At 43.5% G+C, this 15,195-nt stretch overlaps 1 protein-coding gene across 1 annotated transcript; it reads left to right on the top strand.

Annotated features, from left to right (window-relative positions):
• The first annotated feature begins 2,040 nt into the window (after positions 1–2,040).
• Positions 2,041–4,486, top strand: LOC134097861 (hepatocyte nuclear factor 3-beta-like). The gene is made up of 2 exons (XM_062550813.1): positions 2,041–2,295; positions 2,758–4,486. The coding sequence occupies exons 1-2, from the start codon at positions 2,227–2,229 to the stop codon at positions 3,910–3,912; spliced, it is 1,224 nt and encodes a 407-aa protein (XP_062406797.1). The 5' UTR covers positions 2,041–2,226; the 3' UTR covers positions 3,913–4,486.
• The last annotated feature ends 10,709 nt before the right edge of the window (positions 4,487–15,195 follow it).

The following is a 15,195-nucleotide window of genomic DNA, read 5'->3' as shown; positions in this document are numbered from 1 at the left end:
CTTAACCCTTTCTAGTCTTGTATATGGTACGGCACAGATACAGGTGGTCCAGAAAGCAGTAACCCACCCCACCCGCCCTCCACCCACTCCAGACCTAAAACACAAGACCCCACAATCCCTTTCACCTATACGGCTTGTGTGCCTTCCCAGTCACGCTGTCTTTCAGATTCATCTCCAGGTAAACACAGTGGGACTGTCCGCAAACCTGAGACCAAACAGGCGTTGTCACAGCTGCGTTGGATGGAGACGGCTGTACCCCAGCCCTGTGCTGGCATGTTTGCTGTCACTATTGGTGGTGGGAAACAAACAGTTTCACTTCAGTTTCCGACTAGAAAGGCTTGCGATTAATTTTTCCTTTGATGAATTGCAGCTTAACCTTTTGGCCTTTTCTTGTGTTACTATGACAGCCATGTCCTCTAATTAAAGCTGGTTAGTACCTTTTATTGCTGTAATGGAAAATGTCCCCAGGAAATACGGAGAGGCCGGGAACATTAAACATTACACAAAAAGCACAGTACAACCCCCTTCTATAGGAGACAAGTATGTATAATAAAATCAATTTTGACTATGAGGCTTACACTGTTAAGGTATATGTTAGAATCAACATAGGACTATGATGCTTGCTATTAATCTTTAGCAATATTCCTCCAAACTTCTGACTTCAGACTTCAGACAGCCCAATTGTTTAGGATATAAAACACAGATTGCAGCTGTACAAAAACAACATAATGGGAGCACAAATATGGGTTCTTCCTCTACATGTATATAAAAACAGTGTCCTGTAGGCTGTGACTAGTCGTCTACTTGCGGCCTTATGCGCTTGCACAAATCGCCTAAAGTGCCAATATATGATTTAGACAAGAATAAATAAACAAAGGTTAAAGCAGACGTTGTTTAAAACATCAACATAGCCTAGGATTTGTCTGGAGCCCACATCACATCGCCTACTGTATGTATTTGCGCACGCGAATGTGTAACGTGCAAATACATTAGCAGTGAAACGGCACCATTATTTTCACCTCAGCAAAATCTGCTTGTTTTTCGAGCCTGTCGTTATCAGCAAGGCCCACTGATATCCATTTCATCTTTGGTGATCAAACACATTAGATAAACCTTTGCTCATTTAAAACCAAATATCAAACAAACAGTCAGACAAGTCAATAAAATGGTTTGGTGCGCATGTGTGCAGACATTGCCCTACATTTGCCTTAGGCTCACACGCTCTCTGTTCCTCTACAATAATATTTTTGCATGGGGTTTAAATCCATCAAGCAGTAGTTGCCATTGCACTTCGGTGACTTTTACCTTTAAGTTTACCGATTTTTTTTTATGTTAATGGATATTAAAATCACTTGAATTCAACTTGTTACATTAATGGTAAAGGTGATACATGTGTCTTCTATTTGCTTGTTTGTGTTCCGAAATAGAAGTCAGTCTAAAATGTCTGTTTGTCTCCTACAACAGTGTTTATTGATCAACATTTAAGCTTATTTCAATTATGGACTGGTTAGATAAAATGCGTCATGCTAGAAACACAGGTCCTCTTCGATCGAAATGGAAAACAGAGTTTAGCATCGAAATTAAATGTGGACCTCTACATTTAATTCCCCATTTTTTGCTACAGTGTGACTACATGATAACGTTAATAATTAATAAATGAATCTAATGTGAAATGTTAGGCTAGGCCTACAAAAATGTAGGGGTACAAACACATCATTCAAGACCACACTGATCGACAAATAAAATCCACATTCTCTAGACTAAAAGAATCACAATGACTGACAGGCTATGGTTCAATGCAAAGTCCCTTTAGTCTAAATTCTTTTACACTCTTTGTCTTGAAAGAAAACAATCAGATCTGACCTATAATGAATCTTTTCAAAGTGGCTGTTCTTTTGGGCCAGCGCAGGTGTACAATAGGCAGTCTTTGCGAGGGGGTCTTGTGCCTAGGTGTGAGGAGATTATTCAAATAGGGCTGAGAAGGAGCGAGGATTGGAGAGCGGCGCACAAGTCCTGTGCCTCACCACAACACGGCTGGGTGCTAACGTCACACTCTCATCCCTGTCACCAGCGGTGTGGTAGACCACGCAAGGGTCTGTGCGCAAAATACGAACGGATTCCTGCCCTAGAGAGAGAGAGCGCAGCAAGGAACAAAGGTTGCCAGCGGTTTTGCAAAGTAACTTTCTCTGGAGAGATTGTCGGGGATTTATTTTAGAAACCTGCACAATGCTCGGTGCTGTTAAAATGGAAGGACACGAACATGCAGACTGGAGTACCTACTACGCAGAACCCGAGGTTGGTAGAGTTTATATATGTATTTCCGTGTCTCTGAAGGCTACACAATATTAGCCCAGAGATAATATTAACTTTGCGATCAAATATTGACTTGAGAGGCCATCAAAACCTCTCCAAACATTTCGAGAGACTATTCTCTGAAATGTTACGCGTGAAGAAGGCGGATGCCTGACAATTTTCTCAACAAATATTTATTATCTAAAATACCCACAGAATCAATTTGTGGGAGTGAAATTCACAAAGTCCTCAAGTAAGGTGTTTATTTAAGAGAATACGAAACAAACCATTCTAATTATCACATTTTTACCATATAGCCTAGCAAATTTGTCAAACCTTTTGAAACTAGGCTACTTTGTGATAGAAATTACCCGAAATGTCGATGAGTCTCATTATTCGTGCCTATTATTCGTGTTTATTAGACAATTTAAAACTTGTTTCTTAATGTAGTCTTCTTCTTTTCAGTGTTATACAACAGTGGGAAACATGAACGGCGGATTTGGAATGAACTCCATGGGCACCTACATGGGGATGACCGGCATGAGCTCTACCGCTAACATGACAGCCGGGTCAATGAACATGTCTTACGTGAATACGGGCGTGAACCATGGAGTAGCGGGGATGTCACCTGGCGCCGGGGGCATGAACGCCATGGGGACCGGGTTAGCTGGAATGGGTGCGACACTCAACCCCAGTATGAGTCCCATAAACGGACCTCCTCCATCCATGAATGCGCTGGCCTCATACTCAAACATGAATGTGATGAGCCCCATGTATGGACAGTCAACCGTGAGATCCAGAGATCCAAAAACATACCGGCGCAGTTATACGCACGCAAAGCCTCCTTACTCCTACATCTCGCTTATTACCATGGCCATACAGCAGTCGACTACTAAAATGCTAACCCTGAACGAGATTTACCAGTGGATCATGGATCTTTTCCCTTTTTATCGTCAAAACCAGCAGCGATGGCAAAACTCCATTCGTCACTCATTGTCTTTCAACGACTGTTTTATCAAAGTGCCCAGGTCTCCGGATAAGCCGGGGAAGGGTTCTTTTTGGACCCTTCACCCAGACTCGGGAAATATGTTTGAAAACGGTTGTTATTTGAGGAGGCAGAAACGATTCAAATGTGAGAAAGGGGGCAGTGGCAAACAGTCATCTCGGAAAAGCATGGAGGGTGGATCAAACAGCAGTTCTGAAAGCGGTAACGATTCTCCCAGCCCATCGACTAAAGACTTAAAGAGCGCCACGGCTGAATTGAAATCAAGAGGGCCGGTGAGTCCGGAGCAATCGGCCTCCCCGATACCGCAGACGCACCACCTTCTGACACAGCATCACTCCGTACTGGTGGACGAGTCCCACCTGAAGCCGGAGCACCACTACTCTTTCAACCACCCCTTTTCCATCAACAACCTAATGTCTTCGGAACAGCAGCACCATAAAATGGACCTCAAGACATACGAGCAGATGATGCATTACTCCGGCTATGGTTCACCTATGACAGGTGCACTGTCAATGGGGGCAATGTCAACGAAAGCATGCCTAGAGTCTTCAATACCCACGGACACTAGCTACTACCAAGGTGTGTATTCCAGGCCAATAATGAATTCATCTTGAATTGCCTGCCTGATGAACTGTTTTTAGGCCACAGTTTGTATATTTGTAAATTGGTGACATTTCCCTGTGCCAAATGATTTGAAGATGTTCACCCCTGTTTTGTTGACATCATTGTAATTTCGTGTCTTACCCTACAATGTGTAGGGCTGTTTCTTTTTATATGATCAGTTTTTATAACTAAAGTGGTGTAATGAATTTGGCAACATTGTCATCTTAATGTATTATTTATGACTTGTATGAAAGTAGATACTTTATTAAATTAGATCATTTTGAAGTCATTATTTGTTGTTTTGCCCATGGATAATTTCAAGGTTGTGACTATGGCATGATATGAGATCAAACAACACGAAAACTAAAGCACAACTGCGCAACATGTTCACTTAGGCCTACTCACAACAAGACATGAAAGATAATGTAGGCTAATAAAATATTAATTTTAATAGACTTTTTAAATGGCAAGCAACATACATCAACCATTAAGAAATATGCGCATTTATGTTCCTAAAGACAATACTGTATTGCCTATTGTTCATCCAAACATCTAATTATGATTAACAAAAAATCAAATAAATGATTTTCTAACAATCCCTCTCTCTTTCTCTCCACACACGCACACACACACACACACACACACACACACACACACACACACACACACACACACACACACACACACACACACCTGCAAAACCAGATCTGAGGAGAAGGGTGTGCCAGTGCTTGGGTCACATAAATGAACCAATATCTGTCAAGAATGATCCACAAGTGTGGTGCTTCAACTTGTTAAGTTAGGAATCTCACAGCCATTGTCTGGAGGTTAGCTCTAAACCACTTAACGCTTGCCCCAGCTGAGGCGAATAGATGAGATAAGATAAACTCATGCCGCGGCCTTCTTATGGACCAGAATTAAACATCTTTGACCTGATGTCAAATTAGGCTGAGAGGCCCGTTATTGCTTCGGAACATGCCGATGTCAACAGCGAACATACTACTAAATGGTGTAAGCATTATGCACTGCAGATCAAGAATTCGCTCCTCTGCGGCCATGAGGTATTTTGGCGACAATTTTGCAATTGCTATAGTAAATACTTCTAATCGGCTTTGTTAGAAAAAAAATAGGCCTTAAGATGAAAAGGGAAATGTAGCTAGTAGCTACCCCTTAAAAATCGACATAGCCTGTGAGGTAATTTATCTCTGGATATGAATAGCTCTTTTTACAGAGCGCATCTACTATTATGAATAACAAATAGGCCTACTATACTAGCCTACTACTACTACTACTACTACTACTACTACTACTACTACTACTAATAATAATAATAATGCTGAATTATTATGAATAATCATGAATAAGAATGTGAAATTCGTATGTGGCTTTAAAGGTTGAACTTGCCGTGATGTTTAATGGTTCAACTATTGTTTACTGGTAACAAGACAGAGCTTTTCCATTTGTATACGCAGTCCAAGGAACTCTTTGGCAATTTTCAGACCCTCAAAAATCAAGTTGAGGTGATTTTCAAAGCCATGTAGTTTTAAATATTACAGAGTTATCTGAAAACCGACTACAGCCTAAATATTCTTACCGCCTATGCATGGGCTAAAAATGCATGGCGGCCGCATTGGATGAACTTGAAGCTTGACTGCTATGTTATATGCAATTGTCGTTACGTAAAACATTCTAGGCTATAGGCTATTAGTGATTTCCTCACGGCTGTCTTTCTGTCAGTCACCAATGAATGAATAATGAATAGCAGCAAATAATGCTGCACCACTGGAAACAGCCCCACCTTCGTTTCGTCAGTGTGTTTATCTTTTTACTTTGCTGACCTCGCTCTCACAACAGTTTTTGGGAATCAACGTGTTTGCATATTGCCCTATGACCCGTCTCTTGGATCTAGAGGCTGCCCGTTTCCAAAAAAAGAGCACGGTTCGTGTCGACCTCGTGCACCCACGAAGAATAGATCATACGATGCATATATTGCGATACCCAAACGTTTGCCTATGGTTATTCGATTAGGACTAAGTGTGATAGCCAGGATATATAGCCCAGGCTTGTCCAGCTACTGAAAAACGAACGAAGATTTCGCCTGGAACACCCAAGTGGAGTGGTATCCGGGGTGATTGTTGAGTTCCCCTTTCAGAGGCCTTCATTTCTTTGCAGTCAGCCTTCAAACATCATCTAATCCTATTATAACCGCATAGGTTTGTAGGTCAGGTGGAGGCATCACAACAATAACAGTTCTGAAGGTCATGCTGGATTTAACAAAAAACATAGATGGATTTGATAAACAAAATGTCCTATTGACACTGCTATGGACGCATCTACTGTAGGCTATAGGCTATTAGGGTCTCAGAAATATTAATACAAGTATACAAAAGTATGATCATAATAACAACAATAGGCACCATACTTTTTAAATTTTCTTTTTGAATGTACAAAATAAGATTATTAGGCCTGAATAACGGCAATGTTGCAGCACAGTATTGACAATAGATCCATATTATCACAAACATTCTACTTTGTATATAGATAGATAGATAGATACTTTATTGATCCCCATGGGGAAATTCAAGATATAGCCCACATGAAGTGGGACATCATCAAAACTATTTTGAAGTCTGTTTGCGTAGAACTATCTGAGAAAAATAGTGCTGAAAATGATGCTATTCTTGACCTTGATTGAGATCTGCCAGGCTCTACACAGAGGATAGGCATTTTTAAAAAAGAATCAGCCTCCTCATCATTTAGCCTACACTGATTCATTATCAAAGAAGGTGGAGCAAAATACACACACGTCCATCCTCACAGCGACAACAAGTGCACCATCTCGAACATCCCCAGCCCCAGCACAGGATCCATGTGCACCATCTTGAACATCCCCAGCCCCGGCAGGATCCATGAGTGGCGTGTTGATTCAGCTCTTACGCACAAGCGCAGCAGCCCCCTCCGAGAATCTGAGAGGCCATAAAATATTTTCTCGTCAAAGAGGGGGGAGACAAGACAGACATACAGAAAGAAGGGGCCACGCCATGTGAGGGATGTGTTGGAGTGAGGGAGTGAGTGAGAGACAGGGGGTGGGGGAGGTGGAGAAGGGCAAGGGGGCTGAGGTGTGGGTGGCTAAGGGGTGAGAGTGTGTCTGGCCAGCCACTCTGGCAGGTTGGTGTGACATTCCTGCCCCTTGACTGGCCTTTCATAGATGGGCAGTTTGACCATGTTCAAGCCAAGCATGACTGAAGAGGTGCACTCCTCTCTCAATGGGGCCTGTGTCAACAGTGCCCATTGAGTTTCCTGAGAGCGAGAGAGCGAGAGAGCGAGAGAGAGGGAGAGAGAGGGGCGGTTCCTCCTGAACCAGCCCTGACCTGAGAGAGGGCGAGAAGGAAGGAGAGACAGCAGCAGCAGCAGCAGCTCTCCCAAGCTGACACTGACTTGTGCAAAGAGTCAATCAACCTGTCAGTCAATAAATCCATCAATGCAGCAATCAAACGGGGCTGTGGGGCTTCACACTTTAACCGCCTGTAAGGCACGGGCAAAGAATGTGACCTGCAGCAGCACCCAGGGGCTCGGCGAACGGACAGAGGAGGCCACAGCTGGCATGCAGTCCACCTCAGTGGACAATGGATTGTTGTTGAATGGGCACCCTTATTTGGGACCAGTTGCCCTCAAAACTGGTTTAGTTAGATCAATAAGCTGATCAAATCACATGCATGTGAGTGATATAGCACAACTGTATTAACCCTGATTATGAATGGAAATATACTCGGCGTGGACTAGTTTTTAATGATTTTATATCTACAGGGTAACATTTGGAGAGCAAAAATAGTACTGAACCTTTCAATCCAGGCCCTAACCATATACAATATACTGTATAAAGTTTAAATCTGTTCCTAGAAGGTTTCCTGTTGAAATCTTCAAAATCACTTTAAAATGAAAATGAATCAGACATGCTCTACAAAATGTTAACTCTAAAATGTTTACATTTTCTTTGTCCCCAAGTTACCATTGGCTAAATGCTGTTTTCTGTGCCACCAGAAATGTCATGGGAATGCACTTAAGAACGCACCTGTTTCTTAATGGCGTTAAAAGGGTCTAACATGTTAAATTAGTGCTTTATTTAATAACTAATTAATTGGATGATGACATATTATAACTCTGTTTTTGTAGAAGGTAAAATCTATTGAAACGTCCCACTTTGGTGCAAGCTGAGGCTATGTGTTGGTTGTAGAGGCAGAGTCCCCTGGTGCCCATCACTTAGTCAGGGGTGACAGGGAGCAGGGTGTTGAGTGCTTTGTTATGATCTGCTGTATTAAGCACTGGGGGTCCCTATGCCCTCATCTCATCGGTGGCCTCGCAATCCACATCTACGCCTTTCAGGGACCTCGTTTCTCTATTAGCAGCTGAAAGACCCCCCAGAGGAGGCCATGACAGGGAAGACGGCCTTTTTAGTGTTAGGGAAGAATGCTGACTATTCCCATATGTGTAGATGGTGTGAAGTATATTATGTATTTTCCCCTAAGAATGTCAACCTAAATTTCACATTTAAATGGTAAGGGCATCTATAAAGTCACCTTTAATTCATTTATTATTAAAAAAACATATATAGTTTGTTCTTTATGTTCTGTAGAGATAATATGCAATTTCATATAAGGTAACCAGGTGATTTCAAACATATACGTAGTTCCTCATGCCTTTCTATACATTGATGATACGTTGATCTATCAGGCAGACTGCATTCAGTCAATAAACAGCTGGTCTGTGCCAAGTCTGACTTTGTGAAGGGGAGATGGGGGGGGGGGGGCACAAAACACATTCTTCAATCTCGAGGAAACATCCTGCCGACATTTGGTGATAAAGATGGCCAGCCCCCATCAGTTTAAAGCAATTAATTCAGCATCCTGACACCAACTTCTGGATCCGCTGACAGCTTGGGGAGCCGAATTAAAAGGGCCGGTTCTCCTGGGAACAGCGAGAGGCGAGCGAGGAGCAGCAGCAGCAGCAGCCTCCTCTTCCCTGGACTGTTTGCTCACCGGGCGCCGAGAATCGCAATCTTCACCCCCCCCACCCAAATACACCCCCCCCCCCCCCCCCACAACCCCGCCATGCCGCGCCTGAATGAAATGCAAGGACACAAACAATGTGCTGACACGGAGAGAATGGGAGAGGCAGGAGAAAGGGAATGAACAGTTTGCACTATTTGCTCAGCAGAAGGGCAGCAACAATGGCGGCCCAATGGCTTTTCCCATGAATCTTAGTGCAGTGTCTTCGGCAACCTTTTGTCTGTGTGTGTGTGTGTGTGTGTGTCTGTCTGTGTGTGTGTGTGTGTGTGTGTGTGTGTGTGGGACATGAGTGTGTGTGTGTGTGTGTGTGTGTGTGTCTGTGTGTGTGTGTGTGAGGGATGCCAGATAAGGAGCACAGCTGGCTTCTACCTCTAATACTCTCTTGCTGCAGAGGTGCTCCACGGCCCCATCTGTGTTCACCTGCGAGAGCCCCGGGAGCGGCATTGATACAGAGGACAAGCGACTCCTCTCCGGCGCTGGAGTTCAGTCCCACCGGAGCCGGGGGGGGAGTTTGGATATGGAAAAGGCTATTGACTGCGATCTTGTTGAATTTTGAGCGTTTGTGGATGAGAGGGGGACAATGTCAAATCCCCACTGCCAGCGAGTGTGGAGAGGGAGAGGTGAGGTGATCTGTGCTGATCAGGACACAACACGGGCGCGGGGGAGCCATTTGTATTGCAGCCGCACGTCCACCGGCGAAATGATACGCAGCCAACCGTGGAAATGCATGATGAACCTTCTCGGGAAGAATCGTCCCTATAGTACATGAATACGTATGAATGCACACAGACACATGCAAATACGCGCGCGCAGTGACACTCACACGCACGCACACACACACGCACGCACACTGATATTCACACACAAACACACACAAGGACACACCCTCACACACACGCACTCACACACACATAGACACAGACAGTGAGAGAGGGAGAAAGAAAAAGAGAAAGACAGAAAGAAAGAAAGAAAAATTTGAATTTGAGATTGAGATAGAGATAGAGAGACAGAGAAAGACGCACAGTATTTGACCCAACTTGACACTAACTAACGTTACTCTTGACTCATGCTGCATATACTGGGAAACAGGTTTATTCCCTGAAACAGCGCTCAGCCATATCCACAGCACTCCATCTCCACAGTATGTGAGTCACTCCAACCACTATCCCTTCAAAACAAGGACTCCGCTTTAAAAGACATGCTTTGATGGATTTAAATAGGAAATTAACGATTATTATTAATATGACTAAAGGACTCAAATCTTGATTCAGTTCATTTTGGACAGCAACTACATTTTTTCAATAGTACTGTAAAATGTCCATCGACAACGATCAACTCCATACAAAAATATAAGTTTAATCAAAACAAGACATTCTAAGAGGAGCGGAGGAGTAGAACAGGTTCCCTTGTCCACCTAACCTCCGACTAGATCTTTAGTCAGATCCCCTCCACAGGGTCTCCTCCGACTGGACCTTTAGTCCTATACCTTCCACAGGGTCGTCTCCCCATCTCAGGCTTGACTGACCTATGGCAATTAATTCGACGGGAGGTTTTCTCCGATAAGGGGGCCGGTTTGCGACTATACTGCAGACTGATTAGCGAGCCATAAAGGGAGCGCTGGACAGTCTTATCAGGCTGCGGAGAACTTTGTGACTGATAAACCGGAGAGTCAGACACAGACAGGACAGACAGGGACATTCAGAACAGATGGAAGCTAGAGGGGAGTGAGGGCATTAGCATATCATAACCACATCTCTCACATCCACAGTTAGGCATATGTCATATGATTTTAATGCAGATTTTTATCTTAGCAACATAAAATAGTGTAGGATGACATAACAATGGCAGATTACAATAAGCTACACCTCTGACTCTAACCAATATACTGTTTGTGCACTAATTTCAATATCGTCACCTTCTTAAAATAATGGCATAAATCAGGTTTTTCAGAAAACACAAAAACAGTTAACCAAAAATTTAATTGCGATGATTTAGGCAAACATTATTTTTGTCAAAAAAATGACTTTTACCATTATTTTAGGAAGGTGACAATATGTTACTTGAAACTGAGAAATCAAACATGAGCAGGCAACACATGCTCTCCATATTTTCTTTGCATCTGTCCTTTGGTTGAGATGATGTGTCTTTGTCAAATATTGATTGGGATAACCTGATACAGGGTCACAAAGCCTCGTGTTTGTTTGGGGTGATGGAGGTTGCTTTGAGTTATAATCACAGCTATCAAAGAGTCAGAACATTTTAAACACGTTTTTCCACAGTATCATATACAATATAATGACAGGCATGCCTTATAAATACTGACATATAAGTGTGATTCTTACCTCCCTATTCTGGTTTAAGATGTTACTGTAGGTGTTGAAGAAACCAGCACATCAGCTTGGGATGGTGATCTTGGCAGCAGTGACTGGTGTGATTGACATTTGACATGGCATAACCCTGCAGAGTGAGAATGATGGAATATTCTTTAAGTGTCTGCAGAGAAAGAGACAGACAGAGAGAGAGAGAGAGAGACTAAGATCAGGAGAATGATAAAGAGACAGGTAATAGGGAGAGCAGAAAGACACACAAGATAATGAGAGAGAGAGAGAGAGAGAGAGAGAGAGAGAGAGAGACAGAGAGTCTGTGAGACAGCAAACAGACAGAGAGAGAGAGAGAGACACAGATGGGGACAGACAGCACATGACTGTGACATGATGAGCAAGGAGATGGAGAGAGCTAGAGAGAGAGACAGACCGGGGGGGTGCAGACAGCACACGAGCTAGGGTGATGGAGAGAGCTAGAGAGAGAGAGAGAGAGAGAGAGAGAGAGAGAGAGAGAGAGAGAGAGACAGAGAGTCTGGGCCGTGCGCCGTGGGCTTCTGGGAGTCCACTCCCCTGCTCCACGCACCACTGCCACTGAAACCTGGCTGAGCCGCAGCCATTTCAGCACCTATTCACTCCTCTCAGGGCCATGAAATGAGCCTCAGCTGTGTGTACGCCCAGGCCTGAGAGCGCCGCTCTCTCGCCACGGCTCTGCACCAGCCCCAGCCCCAGCCCCAAGCCTCGCACGGGCAGTCTCAGCACAGCTCGCGCTCAAGACAGAGCCGCTGGTATTTATTGAATGCATACCGTGTGCTTTTTTCCCCTGTCTCCTGGAGACGTACCAATAACACGGCCGGGAATGACTTTGCGTCCCCTGTTAAAACTTGCATGGCTCACATTGACGTGTATACTTTGCATAACAGTTAGACTCATATCAGTCATATGTCAAATAACTGAATTTAATCTATAATGAATGATGATGAGCAGCTGTTCATTAGTAATTCATCAGTTTCAGAAACGTTGCTGTAGGCAAATCAACATGAAACAATATCACAGTGATATTCTGCGTGGTGTGCGCTGTGCTGTCCATGAGTGAAATGACCTCTCTGTGAAACGGACTTGTCCCCTTCTTCACCTGCCGGTCGCTGGACTTGAAACACTCCGGCAGAACTGGACCACAGCTGGAGGGCTTTGGACTGGAATTTTTCTTTATTTGAGTTGTAGGCTTGAGGTTTCAGCAAACACCTTCTGGAACACAAAGCATTGGGTGTATGAGAGAGGTCGATGACTCACTCAAACATTCCTGTGTGGTTCAGGGGGAAGGTGTGATGCACGTAAGATTGACTGAATTTTGTGCTGGGCAGAAATACTCAATAAATGCAAGAAAAAGTTCATAATAGGGACGTTCCAACATGTATTGCTACAGGGTAAATCAAGGACTAGATGGAACAAGGCCAAATAAATACATTACATTGTAACAATCATATACTGTGTATAACACACACACACACACACACACACACACACACACACACACACACACACACACACACACACACACACACACACACACACACTCACACTGAAAGACAGAAGAATATGAGTCTATTGCATACATGCTACATGATGATATTTTTCACAAATAAGTGCACGGACACTGCAAGGAGAGCATGGGCATGAGTCATAACCCTTCACACGGATGCACACACAATAAGTGATTCAAGGAAGCGATAGTGTCACCACCAACTGTTCTGCAGACGTTTTAAATTAAGCACATCACGCTATATATTGCACAATAACTCACTCTGATATTGCACAATCACTCACTCTGACCAAATGCACCTGCAAGACTGGCTGCATGAACATGACACAGGACTGATGAAGCTGATGGAAGAAACCTTAGAGTACAGAGCTGAAGACCTCTCTGTTGGGGGCCTCCTAAGACAATGCCCTGACAGAAAGACGTGTTTGACCTACGGATGGCACCTCATAGGTATGTGGCCAATGTTTAACAAGCCATCCATCTCTACCTGTTCTTTAGCAACCTTTGATTGAGCCGCCTAGTCCATTTCTGAGCATTTGGCCCACCTGAGATGTCAGTTCTGATGCTGACTTTGTTGTTTTAAAGATTTAGATTTTGATCTATTACTTGGGTTTCTTTGCATCTGTCCTTTGGTTGAAATTATGTGTTTTTGTCAAATATTGGTTGGGATAACCTGATGCAGGGTCACAAAGGCTCTTATTGTCTGGGACGATGGAAACAGCTTTGATTTATGATCGAAGCTATCAAAGAGTCAGAATTGAAATGCATCAAACATGCTATACTAAATTCAATTGATCTAATTTCTGTCCAAAATGCTCTGAAAATATTTGTTTGTCATTTGAGGTAACCCCATTGGAGATATTTTACCTTGTGAGTATGAAGTAAGATTGCATAAAGCAATTCCGTTCTTCATAGAGCCCATATCAAGCCTTCCACAACATGCAGTAAAATCACTGGAGCAATATCAGAAAGGCAAAGTGTAGGCCACTACTCACGGTTACCATGGTGAATAAAAGCCACGCTAAAACAGAACTGGGAAGGAATCCCTGTCGTTTATCTAACCCTGAAAAAGTTTTGCGTAAAAGAAGCAAAATAACCATGAAAGTGAAGGGCGTGGCTCAATAAAAATCAAAAGATCTCAAACCCATAAAATCTGGCAGACATGTGTCTCCATGTCTGTGCACATACTACTTAAAGATTTAAATGTAGATAAAATTGATTTGCTTACTAGTGACTGAAACCATTCATGTAACGATAGCGATATATAACATGTTTACACGTCACAAGTTGTGCGACATTTTAAGGCATGGATGTTTTTGGGGGTCCATAGTGCATAAAATGTCATCATGTCACCAGCCTTGTCAGCTTCGGTGTAAAAGCAGGGCTGTGACCTTTGTGAAATCCATGCGATTGATCTAGACTCTCGGCTCCTCCGTGTCCGACAGGGTTTCGGCTAAAAGCCTGCAGACTCACTGGGACCCACCCAGTCTTATCACACTCAACCTCTCCTCTTTCTTTTAAGTATCAGGTCGTCCGAGGTCTCCTGCTTCGATGTGAAGCTATGGTCTGCGAGTCAGAGAGTAGGCACGGTTAATGACTGACTGACCAGTCTCGTCAGTCCTGAGGTCTCTAGGCGTGGGCTGTCTCTGTTTGCTTACTGGTATTCAAACGTTTTACTGCATTTTTTTTTACGTTTCTTTTTTCTTTTGGCCGTCAAAGCAAAATCTAATTTTTGTTGCCAAAACCAATGCTATGGATTGACATGCAATGGAAATAGATATGCTTGGTGAGCAAAACGTTTAGTTTCGTATCTATACTGAAACTCTCTCTATCTCTCTCTCTCTCACACACACACACACTCTCTCTCTCTCTCTCTCTCTCTCACACACACACACACACACACACAAAACAAGTGACCTTAAACCATCTTTTTGTGCAGAACACCCATTCCCTCCCGGCTGTCAAGGCAGCTCTTGACAAATGCAAAAGTTTTTCCCAGAGCTTTGGCCTTGCGTTCATTCAGGCCCTGGATGAGAGGAGAGAACGAGGGCCTCTTTTAATTAACTATCACTATGTGGAGACCTAGAGGGAGACTATTCTTCATGGGCCTTGGAGCCGAGGCTGGACCCAAGTGTGGGCATCGAGCGAAAAGCCCTCATTTAAGTCGGAATTCAACTTCATTCTTTGGGGGTTCGTTTTGACTTCGTCTTCTCAAGAGAGCTTTCCCATAGGGGCTCACTTTTCTCTGCCAATATGGGGCAGTGACCCATTATATTGACTCCATGACAGACACAACAGAAGCCAGTGAGATAGATAGAACACACCGTGAGGACAAAAAACACAGCTCTTTATGTGTTTTTTTTT

Source organism: Sardina pilchardus, chromosome 12, assembly GCF_963854185.1.
Source record: "Sardina pilchardus chromosome 12, fSarPil1.1, whole genome shotgun sequence".
In the NCBI taxonomy this organism is placed as follows: Eukaryota; Metazoa; Chordata; class Actinopteri; order Clupeiformes; family Clupeidae; genus Sardina; species Sardina pilchardus.
This window is presented reverse-complemented; position numbering and strand designations above follow the sequence as displayed.

Excerpts from the sequence above, each read along its gene's own strand:
- LOC134097861 (XM_062550813.1), top strand. The coding sequence starts at position 2,227 with ATGCTCGGTGCTGTTAAAATGGAAGGACACGAACATGCAGACTGGAGT. Across the intron at positions 2,296-2,757 it reads CCTACTACGCAGAACCCGAG|TGTTATACAACAGTGGGAAA; the intron begins GTTGGTAGAGTT and ends TCTTCTTTTCAG.